At 50.6% G+C, this 22,989-nt stretch overlaps 11 protein-coding genes across 11 annotated transcripts; 5 read left to right on the forward strand and 6 right to left on the reverse strand.

The window, feature by feature from the left end:
- Window positions 1-826: 826 nt before the first annotated feature.
- On the reverse strand, window positions 827-2,497 carry N7533_007053 (CocE/NonD family hydrolase; the record flags this gene model as incomplete). The annotated part of the gene is made up of 1 exon (XM_057103703.1): window positions 827-2,497. One exon carries the CDS (start codon window positions 2,495-2,497, stop codon window positions 827-829), a length of 1,671 nt encoding a protein of 556 aa, XP_056958660.1.
- Window positions 2,498-3,322: 825 nt separating this feature from the next.
- On the reverse strand, window positions 3,323-6,312 carry N7533_007054 (formin-binding protein HOF1; the record flags this gene model as incomplete). The annotated part of the gene is made up of 6 exons (XM_057103704.1): window positions 3,323-3,492; window positions 3,570-5,316; window positions 5,339-5,704; window positions 5,763-6,049; window positions 6,109-6,213; window positions 6,270-6,312. The coding sequence occupies 6 exons, from the start codon at window positions 6,310-6,312 to the stop codon at window positions 3,323-3,325; spliced, it is 2,718 nt and encodes a 905-aa protein (XP_056958661.1).
- A 737-nt stretch (window positions 6,313-7,049) lies between these two features.
- N7533_007055 (uncharacterized protein) lies at window positions 7,050-7,850 on the reverse strand (the record flags this gene model as incomplete). Its single annotated transcript, XM_057103705.1, has 1 exon — window positions 7,050-7,850. The coding sequence occupies one exon, from the start codon at window positions 7,848-7,850 to the stop codon at window positions 7,050-7,052; it is 801 nt and encodes a 266-aa protein (XP_056958662.1).
- Window positions 7,851-8,506: 656 nt separating this feature from the next.
- Window positions 8,507-10,788, reverse strand: N7533_007056 (transcription factor TFIIIC subunit TFC6; the record flags this gene model as incomplete). Its single annotated transcript, XM_057103706.1, has 2 exons — window positions 8,507-9,351; window positions 9,417-10,788. 2 exons carry the CDS (start codon window positions 10,786-10,788, stop codon window positions 8,507-8,509), a joined length of 2,217 nt encoding a protein of 738 aa, XP_056958663.1.
- A 1,384-nt stretch (window positions 10,789-12,172) lies between these two features.
- Window positions 12,173-13,278, forward strand: N7533_007057 (uncharacterized protein; the record flags this gene model as incomplete). The annotated part of the gene is made up of 2 exons (XM_057103707.1): window positions 12,173-12,226; window positions 12,301-13,278. 2 exons carry the CDS (start codon window positions 12,173-12,175, stop codon window positions 13,276-13,278), a joined length of 1,032 nt encoding a protein of 343 aa, XP_056958664.1.
- Window positions 13,279-13,517: 239 nt separating this feature from the next.
- On the reverse strand, window positions 13,518-14,322 carry N7533_007058 (dolichyl-phosphate beta-D-mannosyltransferase; the record flags this gene model as incomplete). Its single annotated transcript, XM_057103708.1, has 2 exons — window positions 13,518-14,151; window positions 14,219-14,322. The coding sequence occupies 2 exons, from the start codon at window positions 14,320-14,322 to the stop codon at window positions 13,518-13,520; spliced, it is 738 nt and encodes a 245-aa protein (XP_056958665.1).
- Window positions 14,323-14,604: 282 nt separating this feature from the next.
- On the forward strand, window positions 14,605-16,172 carry N7533_007059 (uncharacterized protein; the record flags this gene model as incomplete). The annotated part of the gene is made up of 4 exons (XM_057103709.1): window positions 14,605-14,647; window positions 14,728-14,776; window positions 14,840-15,923; window positions 15,978-16,172. The coding sequence occupies 4 exons, from the start codon at window positions 14,605-14,607 to the stop codon at window positions 16,170-16,172; spliced, it is 1,371 nt and encodes a 456-aa protein (XP_056958666.1).
- Window positions 16,173-16,335: 163 nt separating this feature from the next.
- Window positions 16,336-17,142, reverse strand: N7533_007060 (uncharacterized protein; the record flags this gene model as incomplete). Its single annotated transcript, XM_057103710.1, has 1 exon — window positions 16,336-17,142. The coding sequence occupies one exon, from the start codon at window positions 17,140-17,142 to the stop codon at window positions 16,336-16,338; it is 807 nt and encodes a 268-aa protein (XP_056958667.1).
- Window positions 17,143-17,738: 596 nt separating this feature from the next.
- N7533_007061 (hemolysin III family protein) lies at window positions 17,739-18,681 on the forward strand (the record flags this gene model as incomplete). Its single annotated transcript, XM_057103711.1, has 2 exons — window positions 17,739-18,298; window positions 18,345-18,681. 2 exons carry the CDS (start codon window positions 17,739-17,741, stop codon window positions 18,679-18,681), a joined length of 897 nt encoding a protein of 298 aa, XP_056958668.1.
- Window positions 18,682-19,610: 929 nt separating this feature from the next.
- Window positions 19,611-20,953, forward strand: N7533_007062 (Zn(II)2Cys6 transcription factor domain-containing protein; the record flags this gene model as incomplete). The annotated part of the gene is made up of 2 exons (XM_057103712.1): window positions 19,611-19,970; window positions 20,018-20,953. The coding sequence occupies 2 exons, from the start codon at window positions 19,611-19,613 to the stop codon at window positions 20,951-20,953; spliced, it is 1,296 nt and encodes a 431-aa protein (XP_056958669.1).
- A 414-nt stretch (window positions 20,954-21,367) lies between these two features.
- N7533_007063 (SDR family NAD(P)-dependent oxidoreductase) lies at window positions 21,368-22,609 on the forward strand (the record flags this gene model as incomplete). The annotated part of the gene is made up of 4 exons (XM_057103713.1): window positions 21,368-21,539; window positions 21,614-21,801; window positions 21,930-22,081; window positions 22,234-22,609. The coding sequence occupies 4 exons, from the start codon at window positions 21,368-21,370 to the stop codon at window positions 22,607-22,609; spliced, it is 888 nt and encodes a 295-aa protein (XP_056958670.1).
- Window positions 22,610-22,989: the final 380 nt, after the last annotated feature.

The following is a 22,989-nucleotide window of genomic DNA, read 5'->3' on the forward strand; positions in this document are numbered from 1 at the left end:
TTCGCTTAAAACTGTGTCAAAGAATACCGCGAAATAATTCCAGCTTCTTTGGTGGTGATGAGAAAGGAACAGACGTGGGAACCTCGAAATACTTATAGTGCGTCGAGGTCGACAACATACTACCCCAAACACTATCTACTGAAAGAAATGCTATGACAAGTCAAGACTAGAACATGAAGCTAAACAGGTATTTCTACATGAATATTCTGAATTCCTTCGTACACTTCCTCTCAGTAGCCCACGTGCTCACTGTTCGAAAATGGTACTCGTAAGGCTGGCCTCCATCTAATCTGTTGGGAGTACGGACTATATACTCGGATTTAATCAATGCCTCTCAAGAGCTCCACATCGAAACAACGCATATTCTCCAATAAAATGGGGCGAGACCGCAACGTGCAGCGCCCACTCGCTTTGACTGGGCCGGTCTGGGCCTGCACTAGTCTGGAGGTGGGTCTCGAATCGGTCTCTCAAGCTTTTTAGCTCCATGCTTGGTATCCGCCCCTTAAATGGCCAAGCAGCGAACTATCCCGGTGTCGTACGACCATGCCGAGTAGCCGACGTATAATCTCGCTTAAGCTGCGAAATGTTTTCGTGCGCATGAGACTACCAAACAAACGACTTGTTACACTACGTGTCTGCCCGCTACCTAGATAGGCAGGTACTCGTAGTTCTCGTATGTATAATAGTACATAGTATTACTATAAAGCGCTTGAAACACATCCTAACCACAATGCCAGAATACTACTATGCGTATAGAAGTTTGGAATTGATCTTTATTCAGGTAGGTAGTCAAATGAGAACTTGAAGTTGATGTAGTAGTCTGCAATCAATCATTGGCCGCAACGGGTAGGACTAGTTGTGACACCCCACCAGCAATTGTCAAAGTGTGTCGCTGAGGAACTGCCTTATCACTAGACACGCGATTTTCCGCAGTCCCGAGACTTCTTGCATACATTGGGAAAAATCCACCCCCAACAATTAGTCTCACGCGTGTACCAACCCGGAATCGATGAGCACAGTCTTGCAAAGTCAACTTTAGTGGCTGCGACATATCGCGCGCCGGATCAAGCGCTTGATATACCTCGGTGATGTTGTGAGAAATATCATCTGTGTCAACCTCACTCAGTCGCACCCAGAGGTCTGCAAAGGGTGGATCGCTTTCGTGCATTAAATGGACGAACGGGCACCCCATGATCTCAATGTCTGCTGTCACAGGCTCGCTGGTAAATACCAGAACGTCCATTCTGTCTGCATATACGCTATCGTTGACTCTTCCGCCTCCAGACATCTGGTTACCACCGATGCTGGGAGTAGGGTCCAATGGGTCGAAGACGAAAGCCGAGGGTCTTGCGCCCTGCGTTGGTAAGGTCAACCCAATGCCACCTTGTGCTTGTAAATAGAGAACAGTAGGGTTGCTCGGCGGAGGCCAGTTTGGCAGCGAACGCCAATCTTCAGAGCCAGTGACAAACACCCGAACTTGAGAGCGATTGTATTCTCCAGTTTTGGCAACATGCTCAGCGAGGAAATCCATTATCTCTGGCATAGAATGGAGTCCAGAGCCTTGCACATGGGTCCATGGGCCGATAATGAGGTTGGGATTGACCCCTCGCTCGTGCAGCGTTCTGAACTGGTGTATCGTCTGCCTCGTAAAAGTGTCGTACCAACCGCTCACCAATAAGATAGGAATATTCGCTCGTTCAAGCGAAATGTGATGCCTTCGCGATGCCCAGTAGCTATCCTCAACATCAGGATGCTTGAGATATTCGAATAGCCACGGAGCCCTATGACCGAAGTATTTCTGTAAACTTGCTTCCAGTGGTAGACCCTCCACGGCCTTCTCGAGTTCTACAGGCCGCAAAAAGCTCAGCCCTGGCAAATGCCACAGACGCGAAAAAAAGCTCCCTTTTTCATCGGCTGGTCGCGACATCATGTCGCTCCAGGAGGCACGGTCTAGGCGAAACGAACCAGTGTTCCATGCGTGCGAGGCCTGATCATGCGGACTAACGGGAATGACAGCAGCGACACAATCCTCGGGCGGGTCATGCAAAAGCGCCCATTGACTATAGCCAAGATATGAGGGGCCGAGGGTTGCAAACGAGCCGGGATACCAGGCTTGCTGACGCATCCAAACGACGATATCCTGGCTGTCAGACTGCTCATTGCTTCCCGGGTCGAATGTCCCGCCGGAGCCATAAGTACCGCGTGTGCTAACGAAGAGAGCTTGATAACCCCGAGCCGCGAAAATACGGGCATTGATGAAAGATATACCTGCACTCCGACCATAACAGCACTGAATCATGATCAAACCAGCGGGGCTGTCTTTGTCGGGCAACTCTGGTGAGTAGAAGTCGGCTTCCAAGTTGATACCATCTCGCATGGGGATCTGAACGGCTTGTGTCGTGTAGCTGCAGACTTCAGAGCCAACACCCATGTAGCGTGCTCCAAGATAGTCCAAAGTCGCGTTTGCATAGTTTCGCTTCACAGGTTGTCCCGCCATCCTGGCTTATTGAATGGGTACCCAAAGACGGAGCGGGATATCGGGCAAATCTGAAAACCCAAAATGATAACGGCTAGGTATATTCGCTAGTATTGTCTTTGGTATTCTGTTCTCTGTTCTGTTCCGGTGCCAGGTGTTGGGTTCAGGACATGGCGAGGGTACAATCAGCGGGGAATCAAGCATGACGTTGCGGAGACGCAGGGGCCTCCAATTACATTGGGGGGCCTGACGATCGACCGGGTCTCGGCCCGTCCGTCCACCACAACTATGGAACTACAGCCTACGGAAATCAACAACTTGAATCATGTTCCTACAGAGTGAGAGAAATTTTTCGGGAGGAAATAGCCATAAATTAAAGTAGGAAAAGGGAAGCATATCCGATGGCTGTGGAGGACACAGCCCAAGATCATTCCTCATACAATTTGACCCGACAGATCTCGTGAAAGAAAAAGAAAAACAACCGTATCCAGCAAATACACAAAATTCCCAAGGGGCCAAAGACGCTCAAAACCCGAGGCTTCCCACGCAAGATCCAGAAAAGAAAGAAAGAGGAGAAAATATCCTCCGACACAATGTGGGAAACTATTTAACAAGGCGGCCAGATGAAATAGAAATAGAAGGATGCACAAATAAGGCACCAAATAATAAGAAAGAAAACAGGCGACATGGGAGTTGAATAAGAGATCGTGAATGTGCAAAAATCGGACTCGGATGAAGGCATGGTATCTACGTGAGAGCGTAAGCAAAAACACAAGAAATGGTGCCCCGTCAGGACGAGAAATTGTGAGGGTCGTGGCGTTTCATGATTGACGAATTTTTCCAGATCTAGATGATCTGGAGGTAATTGCTCGGCACCAAGCCAGGGTGTCCGCGAGCATTGGTGACTTCGGCTTCCCACCAGCCATCATCCTGGAGACGGATAACGGCTAAGACATCGCCTTTAGAAAATCCAAGTTCTTCAGGAATGGCGGCACTATAGGTGTACATTGAGCGAGCTTTAAGTGTGTTAGCTAGTGATTCCAAGGTTTACTCTACATATAGCTGTTGGGGGGGGGGCATGACTGGCACTTACCAAAGTGTAGAATAGGACGTCCATCACGACTGAATTTTCGACCTGGATCAGCAACGGCAACGGTGCGACTGCGAGATCGTCCGACTGGCGGCGGCGCGTTGTTATCGCCCCCGTACTGAGACATGGGCCGACCGTCATGGCGAGAACCATAGCTTGAGCCCCCACTGTACATGTCAACTTGATTAGAAAGCTGCAACTCCATACCGCCAGCGCTAGAAGGACGAGTCTGTTGTCTGAAAGCTGGCTGAGGGGAGACTGCACGGTGACTACTAGCAGCCGGGGAAGCCCGCCTGGCGTAGTCATTTGGCGAGTAGGGCGGGTCTTGGGTACGGCGTGGGGTAGGTGATTGACTGTAGCGGCTGCGTGCGCTGCTCGATTGGTACGTAGTTGGGCTTGGAGCTGGGCTGGCTCCGCCGCCACCATACCCTGACCGGGTATCGACGCGCGGAGAGACTTGAGGGCTGGCGCTGCGTCGCATGGATGGAGCAGGAGATCGCGCACGGGGAACCTCCTGAGGCTTTGCTGCAGGGGGCGCATTGGGGTTATTGCTGCCACCTCGAAGCATGCTTTGTGTTTGGCCAGTATATCTCTGAGTAGTCTTCTGCATCTGCTTAGATGTGAAAGCTGGCTCGGGAGCATCGAGGCGTTTAACCGACGGGTCGTGGTATGCAGGAGGAGCGACAGAGCCAGAAGAGCTACCACCGTAGGTAGACGAAGGCGCCGAAGGGGTCGGAGTTGAGATGCCGTGGTATCGATCAGCGGAAACACGGAGAGTGGATTGTTTCCCAGTGGTCTTCAGATCAGCCAAAGCACGAGCAATGGGGTCCGCATCACCCTCGCCACCCTTGGCTTGCTGTGCTGCCCGGTTGGCCGCATTCTTCTCGGGAGAAGCAACATCGAAAACATTGTTTCCAACATTGAGCTGGAAGTTAGCACGGGGGTCAACAGGCTCAGGGCTCCGTGTGCGGCGCTCCAGCTGGGGTTGAGGCTGAGGCTGAGGCTGAGGTTGAGACTGAGGCTGAGGTTGAGATTGAGGTTGAGGTGCCTTCGGTGAGCTGGCTTGCTTAGTAGGGGAGCTCCACGGGCTCCTGGAAGATTGCGATCCTATGGCAGGCCTCTCCTTGTCATGGCGACTCTTACGACGGAAGGGGCTGTTGCTAAAGAAGGCCGTCTTCTTTTTCGGCGTAGCTTGCTTATCTTCTCTTTGACTTGGCAAAGGTTCGCTGTTTGTCGGCTTAGGAGGTGGCTTTGCGTAGCTGATTGGTTGTTCTATACTCGACATAGAAGTAGGGTTTGACACTTCACTTTGAGAGTCACGACTGGATGGTCGGTATGCGCTGGCAGCTGAGCTTCGCTCCGAAGGGGGCCCAGTGCGACAGAACATGGTCATGCCATCAGTGGGGTAAGCGTTGTGAGGAATGGCATTGATCTCCCCGTGTTGATCCGGATCATAATTTGGCGGGAGGTGTCCACCCCGTCGAAGATCCAACGGAGGAGGCTGCTGAGGATTCTCCTGCACAGGAGGTGGTGCCGGGTGACCCATCTGAGCTGCAAGATCCGACTGCGGGTCATGGTGGGACTCAAAGGTTGAAGGCTGAGGGGATGATGTGCGGAATGCCGGGTTCATAGTCCTCTGGAACTGGGCAACCGAGTAGCCTTCGCCTTCATCAACTTCAGATCCTGTGTCTGTATCCTCTTTGCAGAAATTGATGAAGCGTGGGGGGGTCCGGAATCTCCTGGCCTGTGCCTTTTTCCTTGATGAAGAAGACTATGTCCTTCTCAACCTCGCAGCCTTCGAGGGAGAGACGGATCTTCTCGCACGAAGCATCGTCGCTAACGCAGACCGTGGACGCAATGTTCGCGTAAGTCCAAAGACTGCTCTTAGAGAAATCCAGGCGCTCTTCCTCGAGATCTTGGAATTTGTCGCAGGCTGCCTTCCACTCCTTGTTCCAGCGACCAGTCGTCTCCTCGAGTGTCTTGACAGCGGCCTCATATTCGTTGCTGTTTGATGCAAGTTGAATCTGGGTCTTCTCAAGCTTGGCCTTGTTCTTGCGCTCTTCTTGGCCCATCACCATGTGACCCTGTGCGAGATAGCCCTTAATGCGCAGACAATCTTGCTCGTAGCGATCTCGTGTCTAGAAAAATATAAGTTGGTTAGAAATCAAAACCCCAACCTGGTCATGGAATACCGACTTTGTTGACAACCTGTGTCTGTTGGACCTTGGTCTTGTGAAGGCGTTCTATAGTGTTTTGAATAATCTTTCGTCTCTCTTTCAGTCCACTGGCAAAAGCAGCAAGTGGCTCCTCCAGCTCGGTTTTCATTTGACCTGCAATCGCGGAGTGTGCTTTGGCAATGGCTTCTGTTTCTCCCCGTACCACGTCGAGCGAGAGTCGTAGAGAGCCAGTTTCGGATGCCCCTAGCGACTTACGGCACAACGCCGAGAGCTTGCGGGCATATTCGTCTTCAATCGCGGCTCGTACTAGTGAGTTATGAAAGTTAGTTGATCCATCTGTCCTCTGTGAATAATCTCGTCCGTACCGCTGTAGAACACTTTCAATTCATCGCTAGTCGTTTTCGAACAGTGCATGCGGTCGAGCATGGGCTGTAAACCTGCGTCATCTTTGCCCCAGAAGTTGTTCGCGACTATGTTTGAGCATGTCAGTTATCATATTCTGCGCCTCGGAATCAGGATGCCTTACAGGACATGGAGACCGTCGGTCCCTCAGCCACCGTCCCAGGCATTGTTTTCGTAGCTGAGCCTCGGCCAGCCTTTGCTCAATCAAGTTGCAGATGCTAATTTGGACACAAAGAATATATGGGAACAAAGAAACACGGTATGTAGCAAGAGGAAGACACAAACAGACCCTGCGGTCGCTGAATGTCAAGGTGTAGTCAGAAGCAGCTGCAGCTAGGCATGTTTACTCCGGTACACGGGCGCGTCACTCGGGGCAACCAGCCATGCAGGCGCCATGACTAAGCCGATCACTGCCCTAATCTGACGCGTCGCCGTGGCTTTAGACTTTTCAGGCGAATGCTACGATTCAAATCAGGATTATGTGTTTTGGGCAGAAGTTTTGTCCGAATTTTCAGCTAACTAATCTATCTACATAAGTATGTTATTCCTGGGACCCGCAATTCCAGTAAATCCAGTCTGTCTAGTTGGCCCCATAACAAAGTCGCAAGTTAATTTATCCATGAAAGACAGAAAAAAAATACACATGGTGAAGTACTTTGTGTCTTGAAAATACCCACATAAAAAAGAAGAAAAAACTCCAGAAATGCGTGTTCGTAACCGCCATCGGTAAAAGCAAATTCGCCAGGGTAAGATACCCAATGACCCGCTGCATGTTCGCAGCTCTTCCGTATCATGTTGCAAGTGATCGTTGTGTCATCTTCGAGTCAATCCGACGGTCAAAGATCTCATAAATTCATCTCTATTCTTTCCTTTCATCAAGCCATAATGTTGGTAACAGACCCCTTTAGTAGGGCAGAAGAGAGGCAGCAGCGGGAAGAGACCAGCTGGAGCTAGGAGTAGCCACACTCGAAGTGCTAGGGATAGCTCGGCGGGCAAAAGGAGTGGGCGAGGCTGAGGCGTTCACGCTTAGTGTCGAAGAAGCGGTGGATAGACCGGAGGAGAACGATTCGTCATCAAAGTCGCGAGCGGCCAAGGGAGTGGCGGATACGCTCGGGGTGGCAGAGGATGGCAAAGCGATGCTGGAGGACCAGCCACCCCACTGGCGAGCGACGAGCGATGTAGAGGAAACCGCACTTAAGGTAGAAGTAGCTACCGAGGAAGAAGGATACCAGGCATCAAAATCGCGAGCAACGAGGGGAGTCGCAGACACAGGCCAGGAACTGGAAGACGGAGCCAAGCTGCGGGCATACAGGAATGGATCACCGGCAGCCTTGAGGCCGCGTCGGAAAAAGGAAGAAGAGTCCATGGGTGGCATAAAAGAACCACCGAGGGGAGGAGCATGGTGAGCGTGAGGCGTTGAGCTGGGAGCCACGGAAGACGGAGACAGGGTGGGAGATTGAGTGGCGGTGATAGTCACAGTAGAAGGTACAGCGGGAACTCCAGCTGCGGTCACCACTGAGTTGAGCGTCTGAGTAACTGTCTCGACCTCTGGAACGGCCGAGCTAGAGGGCTCGCCGCCAACATTCACCACTTCATACTCGGACTTCCGGCGAATGAGGTCGTCTTGGGAGTTAGCCAGAGGCGCAGCGTAGGTCACACCGATGGAGGAGAGGGCAACGAGTGCGGCAGCAGATGTGAAATGCATGATACAGAAAGTTGTGGGTTTGTCGTAGTTTTTCGTGAAAAGGGTACTGAGAAGAAACAATCAAGTCCAAAGAGTAAAGAAACACTGAAGTTCAAGAGTGATAGATGGTTTGAAGGATTTGGTAGAAGAGTAGTAATTGGGTTGAGAATATTGAGAACAGAGACTGAATGGGTGCCGGTTTAAAAGTGAACGAAGAGATCAATCTCGATCACAATGACAATCATGAAGTCAGTAAGGTCCACATGGTAACCTTGCGATTGGCACGCAAATAAGTTGGCTGGGTCGACGAGTGGCTGGGGAGATGAACCAGCCACCCTATTTTTGTTGTTGACAGGCGGGAAGGCGGTCTCCACATGGCAACCACCCACGCTAATTGGAAGCCGAGGAAGCCGAAGCGGACCTTGGTGACGACCCTCAGGGGAGACCCTCTTTGGAGATATTTACCCATCGACGTGGCTGGGGGGGATCCACTCCTACTCAAAACCGCTGCCTAGTTACTTTTCTTAGCTTCTGGAACCCTTGGAAAGCGCTGATACCTAGGACAAATGATCCATCGCCTCTCGATCGGCAACTGTGACACAATTTGTGTTCCCACTGATCTACCGGATCAACCGTCTCTGCCCGGGGTGTTTCGGTCGGAGGCTGGTCAACTCATGCTAGGAAATGGCCAGATCCTCGACCCGTAACAGGCCACAGCCCAATGCCGCGCAAGCCCAGGCCGCACATCGGCGGTTGGGATTCCAGCCAAGCGCCGTGACGTGGGTACCTTCCTCGTAGATGGTGGTGGTGCTGCAATCTGCAACCTGTCGAGTTCTACTGGCGATATTCTTGGCCAGTTGATTTTCTTCCGCTTTGTACCCGTCGAAGAAACGGCTCGTCCCAGAGCCATCTGCCATGGGCCCAGCCACCCATTCATGAGTGAACCAATACTGTTGCCAGTGTTCCGGTTTGGTATGGAGAAGCTTGCGAAATGGATTGGTAGCCGTGACTTCACCCCCCGTGCCCCCCAGAAGGATACAAGGATGCCAGGAGCTACAGGGTGCGAGACTGATCACTGAACTGGGCAGGTTTGCTACCGCCGTTGATGAGAAGAAACGGCGAATGGGCATCATACGCCCAAAATCGTTTTCGTCAATCGAAATGACGGATTGCAAAACAGGCGAATAGCTGACGTGACGGGCAGCCATACGCATGCGCACCGTTGAGGTCATTTCGGCCTGGGGTTCAACCATTGACCAGAGTTGGGTTTCGCCATCCATAGAAATCGTGCTTATAAGATGAGGGCTGCTCGGATAAGCAGATGTTATACTCAACACCCATGTGGAATGAATCAGTCGGTAAAAATATGGGTGTGGCTCTGGAGATGATGAAGGCAGGATGCTCCAGACAGCGACATGGCCATCAGAGCAACCCACTGCTATATCACTGTGCGACAACCATGTCACGCATGAGCAGAGAGCCGAAGGTGGCCGAGCCTCAAAAACGGGGGAGGTGACTCGAACTTGAATAATTTGTTAGAACCCCTTTTGAATTGTTCAAGATATTCAAAGTGAATAAGTGGCATACCATATTCTTCTTGCGAAGAGTCCCGGTGCACCTTGATATCCAAAACTCGCACTTTTCCGTCTCCCCAGATGCCGGCCAAAAGTCCTATACTTTGTGTGTCTCCCTGGCTGTCCTCGGGGCGCTCTTGTCGGGGCATTGGACACCAAGCAATGCTGCGTATATCGCCCCAATTTGTACAAACGACCAATCGTCTTTGCGGTTTTATGCTCATATCGAGCGATTTGGTGGAACAATCAATTTCCTTTCCCTTAAATTCCCACACTTGTAAAGCACAAGGATAAGCAGGTGTCGGCTGAAATGCATTTCTAGAATCCGCTCCAAGCGAGCTGCAGTTCTTCTTCTGTGCTTCGGTGATTGGAACCACAACAGCCAGGTATTGAGAAAGCCCCTCTTGGTTTGGCGCCCAGGCCAAACATTGAATTCTGCAACCAAAACTCATCAGCCAGCCTTCACGGACAGATTTTCTGGGTTTTTGGTTATTTGCTCCGCTGGTGAAATCCCAGAGTTTGCTGTAATCATAAGGTTCATCATAGCCCAGATTGATATGGGTCTGCTGGTCTGCTGGCCCCATAAGAACTGTATGTTTTTCGGTTGGTGGCTTCGCGAGATAGTCATTGATGTCCAATTTCTTCAGTTGTTCAAAATTCTGTTTCGCCCGGAATTGGTCTCCAATGTCTTTATCGTAATACCAATCCCACGCGGATTCTTTCTCAGCCTCGAAATCCTCGAGGCTAAGACCTAAAGTAGAACCATACGGGTAGTCGGGTTGTCTTTTTGGATTTTCAAGAGTATTGCGACGGGGGAGGCATGCATCTCCAGCTTCAAGCCATTGGTCTCGTTGATACAATGCGGTAAAGAGATCCCGGTCGTCTGATCCAAATGCAAATTTATAGAGCATTTCTTTCGATGTATTGTTGTTGTGATTCAGGCCGCCCCGATAATGCGATTCATTGGGATCCATCTCCATTGAGCCATCAGGCCCTTTTGTTCTAGGTCGTGCGGTTGAGACCGCGGCTTTCTTTTTGGGAATGAATGCGGACGCGTTGACATTGACGACCATCTCCTCGGGAGATTTTCTTCCATCTTCCTTTGCTTCCCTTTCCCCTTCATCTCCCTCTTCCTCTTCCTCTTCCTCTTCCTCTTCAGCTTCTTCAGAGGCGGCTGCATCTTCCATTTCCTCGTCATCCACGTCGTCATCATCTTCATCATCGCCACCGACGAATTCATCGTCCGAAGGGGATTCTTGCTTCAATCGTCTGGCCCTTTTCGAAGATTTTTCATTGGGTTCATCATCACTAATGCCGGCGACTGCAAATAGATCCTCGGTGTAGACCGCCTTGGAAGCTCTCACGCGGCCGGATTTGCGCGCCATTCTCGCCGAGGTGATCAGATATTGTTCGCAGCCAGGAGAGGTGTACAGACGCTCTCATGTGAAATTGGTAAATTCAAAACGGCCAAAATCATCAAGAAATGGTGAGCCAGGTTGGGATAAAAGATGGTGGTGACGCGCGAGGAGCATCGCATGGGAATGTTCTGCAAGTCGCGGCAGTTCGCAGCTTCCCAATAAGGATTGGACGCTATACCCAATCGGGACAGCCCCTCCCCGGATATCTGGGAGACTACTACCACGGCGATACATCCTAGGGGATACATACTCGCGATACATACTAGCGATACTATACATTAGTATTGAAATCATCGCAAGGATACTGTACTACACACCATTATCAAGCGAATCAATTTTCCACTGGCACTTTCAATTACTCTATTGGATTGAATATGCAACCAAGTGTGTCGTTGAGACAGATCTGAGATCTTCTTGGTAGTCATACATGTGAAATGTAATAATTGCACCTGGCATGGCAGATGCCCAGGTGCTTTCATTTATTCTAGTGTAGCTTCTGTTGGCTTTGGAAGCTTGAAGTCTGTACACAGTTGCATTCCAAGGTTGTTGTGAGTCATCATCGAGGCGAAACATCTAGACGGTTTCTGTAAAGGTCTACTTGGTCTGTAAGACGATGGAGGAGAAGATGATGCTGATATTCTCCCCAAACGGGAAGGAGACATGTCGTCCGTCCGTCACCCACGTGACGGACAACGGACGACTACTAACTAGAACCTAACACTAACGCTTAAGCATGACAGCTTCCATACATCGACACCACCTCTAGTTACCTAGGTAATTGGTTGGTAGGGAAGGAATAATGTAAGTGGCATCATTAGAGTTGGATTTTATGGTTATGTGGAGGTTCATACGTCTCACAAAAAACATAAGAGGAAGGAGTGCGCCTTCCAACAAGCTTCCAAGAAGGTTAAACCTTCAAGTTGAAGTTGGAAACGAAATATGTTACTAGTATATTCTCAAATGCCCAGGTGGGTATTATTGGAATACTACTATTAGTATGCCAGTGGATTTCTGAGCACATTGCGACGGTGATACAGTACGGTCAGCCCGAGGAGATCCATGAATGTCAGGGTGCTGTTTGGAAGTCCTTCATCGGGCCGAGGTTGTTATGGTACTAGGGTAGAGCCCAGTAAACCACCGCTGGAAAGGAACAATTAGAATATGCTGAAATAGTAATTATAGAAGATCGAACGAAAAGCCAAAAACGGATGTTGTATTTACATACACACACTTTCCTATGGAAGACCTATGGAAATGAGGGGATCGCCAAAAAAAAGCCCCGCGGTGGGTCAGGTACGTCAATCCTCCTCCGGCCAGTCTCAGCTTCACTCCTTCACTCTCGCCACCCGTAATGGCTTTCAACCCAGACCGTGGTTTGTCCCACCGTGGTGTCCTCCACGAATATGTATGTTCATGTTCAAGTTCATTTACTGAATCCTACCTAGGAAGAATGCCGAGACCTGACTACTGGATACATAGGCCCCCAGACTGGTCGCCTTTGAGTTTACACCGCCAGCCAGCGTCAACAAGCCAAACAGCTTGATTTTCGTGGGCGGACTCACAGATGGCTTCTGCACAGTACCATATGTATCGAAGCTAGCAGAGGCACTAGAGCCGACCAGTTGGTCTGTCTTTTCCATCCTGTTATCTTCCTCCTACAATGGTTTCGGAGTTGGCAGTCTCGACAAGGATGTAGAGGAAATCGGTCACTGTGTGCGGTACATCCGCGACCTCAAGGCCTCTAGACAGCCCGGAGCCCCATCCAAGTCTGCAAAGATTGTGGTCATGGGTCACTCAACCGGTAGCCAGGATGTTCTCCACTATATCTATGCCCCTAACCCGTTGCCAAAGCCCGAGTTCGACATTGGGCTTCAACATATCGTTCGACCAGAACTCGACGGTGCTATCATGCAGGCCCCCGTTTCAGACCGCGAGGCTGTTCTGGCAATTATGAAATCTGCCACAAACCCTTCTGAGGTCCGAGGGGCCTTCGATCAGCTCGTCATCTCTGCCAAGAAAGAGCCCTGGAACGAGGAAGGAAATGACACCCTGCTACCCATGAATATGACTGCAAAGCTTGGTCTTCCGGGCGATGCCCCGCTCAGCGCTCGTCGATTCTTAAGCCTGATCAGTCCAGATAGCCCAGCAAGTCCCTCGCAGGATGACCTCTTTAGTTCCGACTTGAGCGACAAGCGTCACCAAGAAACATTTGGAGCCGTTGGGTCCCGAGGCATTCTCCAATCCAAGCTGCTGGCTCTTTACTCTGGTAGTGACGAATATTGCCCCGCCTGGGTTGATAAACAAAAGTTGTTACAGAGGTGGAAGCAAGCACTCGAGGCTGGTGGCGCGTCCTGGGCAGAACAGAGTGGTATTGTCCTTGGTGCGAGCCATAATGTTCGGGACGAAGGTCAGAAGGACTTGATCGATCGCGTCTTAGGTTACTTGGAGAGCCTCTAGAGGCCCTGAACAGTGAAAAGCGGATCCATAAATTAGAAATAGAATCAAATTCAGATTTCTATCGGCCATACATAAGCATATAAAGAAACGTGAACACCGCCCAGAAGTATGTAGATATGGAGTAAGGTGAAGATCTCAAAAAATTGGGGTATATCGAAGGACGGGTTGAACAATGTCAAAACCTTCCGAGTTATTATGCGCGACTCGACACATCATTAGATTGGTGTATTTGGCATCGTTCAAACCTTAAGCCAGAGGTTGAACACGCCCTTGAGGTATTCGACGATTTCAGATCCACCGAGCTTGCTGTCGCCGTAAATGCGGTCCACGAAGGTGATGGGGCACTCCTCCACCGTGTAGCCCATAGCCTTGGCCCGGACCATCATCTCCATCTGGAAACTGTAGCCCTTGGACTCAGTGCTGGTGATGACCTTGTCGAGAACCTCCTTCTTGTACAAGCGGAAGCTGCCAGTCAGATCGCTGACGCCAGGCATGAGCATGACATCGGCGATCAGGTTGGCGGTACGCGAGGTGAACTTGCGGAAGAGATCCCAGCCGTAAACACCGCCCTTGATATCTCCACGGTTGGCGTAGCGGGTACCGGTGACAATGTCTGCGTTGCTTTCCTTCTGGATGCGAACCATCTCGGGGATAAACTTAGGGTGGTGGCTAAAGTCGGCGTCCATGATGATGACAAAGTTTCCGGTGCAGTGGACTAGACCGTGGACGTAGGCGGTACCGAGACCGAGCTTTCCCTCGCGTGGCTTAAGATTGATATGCTCAGGGCCGTAGAGTTTCTGGAGTTGTTTGGCGACTTCAAGGGTGCCATCAGGGGAACCATCGTCAACAACGACAACCTCCCAATCCAGATTGCTAGTCAGAAAAACATAAGAATTAGCAATTTGAATTAGATTAGTTCTCCCTATTGGGTTCGTCATACTTCTCGTTGAAAGTCTTCTGAATCAGCCAGACAATGATAGGGAGGTTCTTCCGCTCGTTGTAGGTCGGCAGGATGACCGAGTACTTGTTCTTGGTAGCGCCCATTGTGCCAGAATTAAGAAGAAGAGATCAATGATGTCTCCAGGACAAGGATGAGAGAAAGAATAAAAGGAAAGAAAGGGAGTAGAGAGCGAATGGCTGACAGCTTGTCGTGTCCGGGGAAGACCACCATGGCAGCTCGCGCCAGCTCGCCCTTGACCGCGACCACACACCGCCTTAGGCAAAACACGATCGATAGCTTATCGTAGCTGCATTAGATTCGGACTACAAATGTCGAGGTCGGCGTTTTGAATTGTTTCTTTCGGCCACAGAATAGGCCAATCCACGATGGCATTATCGCCAACAAAGCACACTCGCAATGCTTCACGGGGTGAGTATCTTATTGCCTTCGCTTTCACCCCTGGGCCCTGCCTGCTCTTTAGACACTGCCTGTGCTGATTGATTCCCCAGCTTCACGACCCCGCAGCTCGACACGAGGGCCATTGGATGCATCAGATGAGTGAGCAGATCGGCTAAATCGCGAAAAAAGAAAAATCCGCCCATTCAATCTAACGCACGATAGTCCTCTCTCGTCTCCGGGCTCAACTGCCTCCCCGGGTATTATGCAACGGAAGTTTACTAGCGGTGACGACTTTTCCGGCGCTTCCCTTCATGAACTAGATCCGCTGGCCCCAGATGACCTCTCTGAGACCTTGGGGAAAGACCTTTCGTTTCTACTACGACCAAATATTTATCACCCACTATCTCATATCGATATTCCTTCTCCACTTCGTTCCCATTTCATTGTCCTCGATCCTGGCGAACCCCTGTCGACAAACCTCGGCATTTTGGAGAAATTGCTGGTAGAAGGTCGCTTTCTGGTTGCAGCACACTTTGCGGGCTCAATTCTCACTTCGTCATTGATAACGCCCACCGATATAAAGATCATATTCTCCCTATTTTACACCCGTCTTGCCTGCCTGGAGCTTTCGGGAAACACAGTTCTCGCAGCACAAGAGTCGAAAGCCCTGGAGGACCTCAACTCCACATTCTACTACATTGACTCCAGTCTGGATTCCCCCAAGCAAGACAGTCAAAATGAAGAGCCCAGGGGTATTGAGGGCGACCCCTTCCCACGTCATATCGTTCCTTGGCCACTCCGCGTGCTTGCGGTTCGGCTTCAAAGCATTGGATTTGGGGACTCTCGCAGGAGTATTGGAGGCCTGTATGAAATTGGCCTCGAGGCAAGAGCCCGAATCATGAATAATGAGACCAGTGAATCAGAACGAAAAATCTGGAAAGAGCGGTTAGCGGATTTGGGCATGAGAAACGTGAATGCGTTAGTCGAGATGGGCGATCTCGATGCAGCTAACAGGTCGCTTGAAGGACTAGACACGTCTAGCTTAAAATCCGATACTACAAAGCTGAGAACAGCCCTTCTTTCCTTAAGGATGGGTGATATTGACGCGGCAAAACGAGTCTTCGATGATTCTCCTAATTCCAAGGGGTCTTCCTTGTTAAAACCCCTTATCAGCATGTCTGATGGGCGCTATCAAGATGCTATCGACGAATGGCGCATATTATTAGAAGATAACCAGAGAGCTGACGGGGCTCTGGTGGCGCACAATCTTGCTGTGTGTCTTCTTTACACTGGTCAATTGGATGAGGTACGTTGGCTCCCATGATTGAAATTGGATCGATTTGACTTATGATTTCCGCAGGCTCGCCAGCTATTGGAATCCCAAATCTCAGCCAACCACTCGTTCAGCAGCCTCATATTTAACCTTTCGACTGTATATGAACTCTGTTCCGACAACGCTGGCCAATTGAAAGGACAGCTCGCAGCCACCATTTCTAACCAGCCTATTTCTGGTCAAACCAACCTAGACCGATCAAACGCGGACTTTAAGTTATGATACGAATTTGAAATAAATGTGTCGTCTTGATTTATTCTAGTGTGTATGTAAAACGGCAGACCGAACACAACAAAAGCTGCCCTAAAAGATAATGACCTTGACCAAATACTATGCACCACCCATGCATCCGTTACCAAACAACGCCTTAAAAATGTTGACATCTCTATGCACGCGGCACAGACTCCGGCTTTGGAGGGGGGCGCGTCTTTGGTCGTCGGATAATGACCTTGTCTCCTTCTTTTTCCCAACCAAGCTTCTCGGCTTCGACCAGTTTTTCCCAGGTCCAGCTCTCCTCGTCTCCTGTACATCCACCCACAATCCAGCTGACGTGAACATTGAGGTATGCACTGCCCACAGCCTTGAGAGCCTGTCGTCGGACTCGACCCACGGCCCAATTCAGCACCGCACGCATGTACGAATCCACGCTCTTATGGGCTTGCCAAAATACAACCCAATTGTCATGCATCAATGCGGCCAGCACATTGTCAATAGTTTGTGATTGGAACCCGTATTCCTTCCGTGCCCGAGCACGCCACTCAAAGGCAGACACCATATCATTCTGACGACAGGCATAGTCGAGTATCAAGTAGGACACAATCTCTTTTATCTCGCAATCCGGTAGTGGATGGGCCTTGGAATGCAACCTCTCGAGGCTATATCGCAAGGAGGGGAAATACGATGGCGGGTGCTGCGCGCGGATTGATAAGCGGATAGAGAAGACATGCACTCGCTGGGAAAAAATAGCTGGCGTCGTCGCTGAAGTTGCAAGAATGGCCTCTCGCAGCTTTCGGAGGGAAAGGAGAAGAGTGGATAGCTCCGCGGATGGGAGAGGTCCCCCGCGAACAGCGGGGTTCGACTTGGTCGATGGTTGAGCGGCAGCTGGATTCGAGGTTACATCGTTGGACGAGCTGGTGGGGAGTGAGGTGAGTGCAGCATCGAGATCTTTGCTGTGGTGAGCGCAAAATTGCATGTATCTTTCGACTATCTTGTCAAAGTATTCTTGCTGGGCGGAGTTATCAAGCAATCTGCGGGGGATCCTTGTCAATAAACACCATCAATCAGGCAGGCCTTGAGGCGAACATACTTCTTGTCCCCCTTCGAGACAAACCCCACAGTCTCTAAGAAGTCCGCCACCGGTCGCAGCCGGCTTCCTGGTACTCGTTTCGACATGACGTGAGGATGTTCATCCTAGAGACGTTTGCCAATGACGGCAGGAGTGTCAGGCAGATAATCAGGCATCAATAATATAAGCCTCAGGCACAATTATTACCAAACAGGAAAACTGGCAGAACGTCCAGGCGGTCGGCACATGCGTTTGCACTGTTTGTGCCGAGGCTCCACCTAGTGGACCCACTATGGACTTTTTGGCTTTGGCTTTGGTTTTACCCCAACTACCCAACACTCGCGATTCTCATTCTCATTCTTGTTCTTGTTACATAGAGATCGCTGTGTGTTTGGAAATTTTTCGTATTCATGACATAGGTCATTGGATCCGCTTACCTGTCGTGCATAATCCTGTGGCTGATCCCGCCATTATTCGAAACCCTGCATCTCTTGCATGTGATCATGGCTCATCAGCGTCGTCAAGTACAGGAGAACCAGAAGATCGCGAAAACAAGCAGTCAAGATACGACATTGCCCACAGTTGTGAGGAAATTGCTGCATTGGGATGATCTACCTCACTGGCAACGTGACAACCGCCATATTCACACGGGTTATCGACCGGCCTCGTCTTCATTCTGGGTTTCGTTTCAATCGCTGGGCTACATCCACAATGAGACCGTTAACATTTACACTCATCTCTTACCGGGCATACTAGCTGTTCCTGCAGCCTACCAACTCTATCACGTCCTGGCGCCTCGCTACCACACTGCCGATGATTCGGATATATTTGCCTTTGCCTGCTTTTTCGCGGGGGCTGCGTTCTGTCTCGGAATGTCAGCCACTTACCATACAATCTCAAACCATTCGCCTGCCGTGGCTCGATATGGCAATGCTCTTGATTACATCGGTATCGTGGGGCTTATTGTAGGCAGCTTTGTTCCAAGCGTGTACTACGGATTCTACTGCGTTCCTCACCTCCAACACCGATACTGGACGATGATCTGCACTCTTGGTCTCAGGATGTGTGTGTGTCTCGGTTCTTCCGCGCTTCCGAACACCCCGTTGGAGGCCATTCCGAGCGGCGATGTTTGTCGGGATGGGCTTGTCGGCCGTCTTTCCCGTCCTTCATGGCCTCTTCGTTTTCGGATTCGACAGTATGCGCCAACAAATCGGTCTCACCTGGCTTCTTCTTCAAGGTTTCCTGTACATTCTTGGTGCGGGTATCTATGCCGCTCGTGTACCGGAACGGCTCTGGCCCGGGCACTTTGACATATTTGGCAGCTCGCATCAGATATTTCATGTATTGGTCGTCTGCGCGGCGGTGGCTCATCTGACTGGTCTTCTCAAAGCGTTTGACTATCGGCACAGCGGCACTGCCGAGATTTGTCAGATCGCACGCGGCTGAGTCTAGATGGCGAAGACAAGGAGGGGAAGGCGAGGTTGGACAGCATGCTCTTGGAATTATTTAGAGGTAGCATGGAATGAAACATACACGCTGTAGTGTACGTTAGCGGGGGAGACCTCTTTCCACGGCCTCTCCGGTCCCTGCTGACGATGGCCTAGCTTAGCAATGTGCAACAATGGCCATGGAAGAGGCGGTGTATCAATCCCTTCTGGTAAATACGCAAATACCGTGATTCCGGTCAGCCGAGTTCATCCTAAGACGTCCGGTTTCTTCACATGGCGCGCCATCTCCTAGTGGATATATCATTGGCTGGGCCTTGTCGACTTGTCAGCACCATGGGTTCGTGGAGAGCGAAAGTTAACGCCCAGCCATGACTTTACGATGTTGCATCCGGGTGTGCGACTTGGGAGGACCCCTATGTGAATCCAGGGACTTTGACGTGCCGTCACGAGCAATACTCCGGAATAGCAACAGCTCAGCTAATCCCGTCCGGGTCGGATCAGACTGCAGCATGGGGGAAATTCCGCCTAGGGGTAGAGAGGGCCCTTTTCAATGTGCCAGTTGGTACCCCATACGAGGTTGATCAGATGGAAGCATCTGGGGTTTCACAGCGGCTGATCTCTTAATGCGGCTGCCGCCGGTACAGGAATCACAATTCGAGTGTGACATTTTTCCCTGCGCTGGCTCTCTTCCATGAAGCTTGATTTTCTTATGTGTTATATATACAAGAATACAAGAGAAGCCCCAAAAAGAGAAACGAACCTCGAAGAGGGTGTCCGTGCTCTCTTTAGATGTGTGCTTCCTTTCCATTTGATCTCCTCTTTATATCGACTATCGATTCTTGTTACATCACCCAACTCTCCTCACTATCGAGTGACCCAGCTCAAATCTCGCCGATATCGCCCGTAGCTCCTCCCTCACCGACCTTGATGCTCCCCGAGACCAACGGCAGTCCGTATGCTGGGGGTGACGTACCAAAGCTCCGAACAGCATGCGAGAATTGTAGGCAGTCCAAAGTCAAATGCAACCTGTCCGGCAAAAACGTTTGCACCCGGTGTCTACGCCATGGCCTACAGTGCCAGTATGGCTTCGCTAACCGGTCCGGTAAACCGAAAGGCAGCAAAAATCGAGCCACGCTCCGGAAGCTGGGCCAGCTCCAAGAAGACAAGCCACCGATGCGTGGGTTCCGAGGCAGTCGACTTGTGCCTCCCATTCCCAGGCCTGACCGAGACCCAATGTCATCTGTGGGCTATTCGGCCCATGTTTCTGATCCGATGTTAGATGACGAGGTAAGCCCTGTACGCAATATCCGCCCTACTTATGCTGAACTTCATAGGTTTACCTTATCTCAACCCCCCCGGGTATTTGGGAGAGCCCACGGAGTTTCGGTAGCGGTGGGACATTGGAAAATTCTATATGCCCATCGCAGTTGACAGCAGTGGATGGCTCGCCTTTTACCGATCTTGTGGATTCTTGCCCTCCCCTGCCCATCGGTTTGGGCTACCCGCACACACCACGAACACCGACCTTTTTGTCCTCGGATGATTTGACAGACGGAATGGCAATTCCCCCATTCGGCGGGTCGATGTCGTCTCCCTTCCAAAGTGCGCCTTGTGAGTGTATTGATTTGCAGCTGTTCCACATGGACAGGTTGAATCATCTACTTGCCGACACGATGCCTCTCCGATTCGATCACAGCCTCCAGACGATTAAGACTACATTTTGCGCATGCCAAGTATTTCTACAATGTGGTAAATGTGCGAAGGACAATGCGAATTTACTCATGGTCATTTCGGTTCTTAACTTGACTGTGCAACTATTTGAATATTGGATATCACGCGAGACCTCGCAGGTCCCGCGGGCGGAGTTTGGAGTTGATATTCGGTACGGATACTATGAGGTCTGCCAGGACGAAAACCGACGAATTCGAACCTTTTCACTTCGGGGTTTGCTTTTACAATGCCGAGAGACGTTATCCATGCTGACGGCGGCAATCAACACTGCTTGCCTTGATGGGCCAAAGCTCGTCGATAACGACCTTGCGGTCGATTCCAAGCTGCTTATTGGGGACCCGCAAAGCATGGCTTGGCCATCTACGAGCTCGTGTATGCCAGTTATAGATTCGGATCTTTTAAATAACGGCGGTGGGAACATCTGTCTTCTCCCCATAATCGCCGGCTATGAAGCTAAGGTGGAATCTTTCTTACAATCGATCTCGTCAAACGAATGTATCTGTGGAGCCAAGGGCACGATGCGAGATGATTACATGTAGCATGGATGTGTATAGGTGAAGGAAACCTGGCGGAGGTCATCTTTTGTTTTGTTGTTCTTCTTTCTTGTTTTGTAATCTAGGGGAGTATCTTTTTTGTTTCGTACATAGGATTCCCAGCAGCTCGAGAGTAAACGCGGATCGGCTAATTCGATAGGAAGCAAATTGAACAAATAGGATACACCAGTTACTTGAGGGACTGCATTACATATTTATTATTTATTCGATCAAATTTATGTCCCTTTTCGCTCAGTCTTGACTCTTAACTCCGTCGTTGTGAGTAGCTTCAGTAAACCCCACACTTTTCGGTCCGCGGCGAGCCTCGGCATTTCTGATCGCCGAGCAATGCCAGGTGTATAAGGTCAGCCCCGCTTCCATTCTCTCTTTTCACCAACTCTTTGTCCATCTCAAAACATTATGGCTCCTTCCGATCGTCTTAATCAGGTCAACAAGCACCTTAACTACCCGGCCGGCATGCTTGCCGGTCAGGTTGCCATCATCACTGGTGCTGGCCAGGGTATTGGTGCCGAGGCTGCACGGCTGTTTGCGAACGAGGGCGCCAAGGTCGTGGTAGCTGATATTGACAGCAGTACGTGAGACTCTATCTACTCATATACATGCAACATGGTGCGATCTGTGCTAATTTCAGGCTTCATCAATCAGAAAAGGCCAATACAGTGGCTGACGCCATCAATGCCGCCGAATCTGGCCGTGCTCTCGCCGTGGTCGGTGATATCACGGATGCCAACTATATCAATGAACTGGTCAAGCGTACTGCAGAGTTCGGAGGTGGCAAGATTCATATCATTGTGAACAACGCCGGGTTCACCTGGGATGGGGTGATTCACAAGGTGTGTCGGCGAATTTTTCTTTCCTTTTTTTGAGCTCGGGTGATGCTGGTTGATAATACCATCGTCCTAACTATGATCTTTCCTGATTCACACCGTTGAGACTCGCGTGCTGATCATGTAATTGCCAGATGAGCGACAAGCAATGGGATACCATGCTTGCTGTGCATAACACAGCTCCCTTCCGCCTGGTACGAGCAGCGGCGCCCTACTTCCGTGTCAAGGACCAGGAGCCACGAGTGATTATCAATATCAGCAGTACGAGCGGCATTCACGGCAATGCGTAAGTTTACTTCTTCGTGTTCTGTTGAACACCCTTCTCTCTGGTTTCCCTTTCCATCCCATCTGTTTCTACACAGACAATTACAGATACCTCTGCACAGTTGGAAAAGCAATTATACGCAGCTCCATACAACAGAGATTAACATCATATAGTGGACAAGCCAACTACGCCGTCGGCAAAGCAGGCGTCGTCGGACTCACCCGCACCATCGCAAAGGAATGGGGCCCTGCATTTGGCGTGCGCTCCAACACCATCGCTTTCGGCTATGTGACCACTCGCCTGACAGCCGCTAAGGAAGCGGGCGCCTTCATCACTGCCCCTGACGGCACCAAGGTTGCTCTGGGAATTCCTGGCAAGCAGCTAGCCACCAAACAGGGCGACGCAGATGCCAACGCTTTCCCGGATATTCCGCTCCGGCGCCCAGCGAGCCCTGAGGAAGCAGCGCGGTCAATTCTAGGCGTCGTCAGCCCCTACTTCTCCTACGTGAATGGGGAGACTATTCGTGTTACCGGGGGCCGTAATATGTGATGGGGATGTGACATGATGAGATTCATTCAACTAGCTCTTCCCTCTTCCCCCTCTATCAAGCGAGTGTACATAACCTACATAACGGTGACTAGTACCAATACTTCTACTTCTTCACCCAATCGTTCCGAAGGCAAGTAATGCGTACAGAACCTTGCTGTCCAGATCAAACCAATTACCTTTATAGAACGAGTCATGGGGACAGATTCAATTCCGTAGCCATTGGTCTTTTAGAGTAATTACAGACTCGCCTTCTCGGGCTGGCGCTCGTCAAGGTTCATTGATTCACGTCTCACTTGGGCAGCAAAGACGGGTCTCACGGTGCCACGGTCTATCTGGAACGACCACACGAAACGTACCGCAGAACCGGGCCAGGGCCACGA

Source organism: Penicillium manginii, assembly GCF_028828005.1.
Source record: "Penicillium manginii strain IBT 31320 chromosome Unknown utg000005l:1.0-5665137.0:1.0-5668048.0, whole genome shotgun sequence".
In the NCBI taxonomy this organism is placed as follows: Eukaryota; Fungi; Ascomycota; class Eurotiomycetes; order Eurotiales; family Aspergillaceae; genus Penicillium; species Penicillium manginii.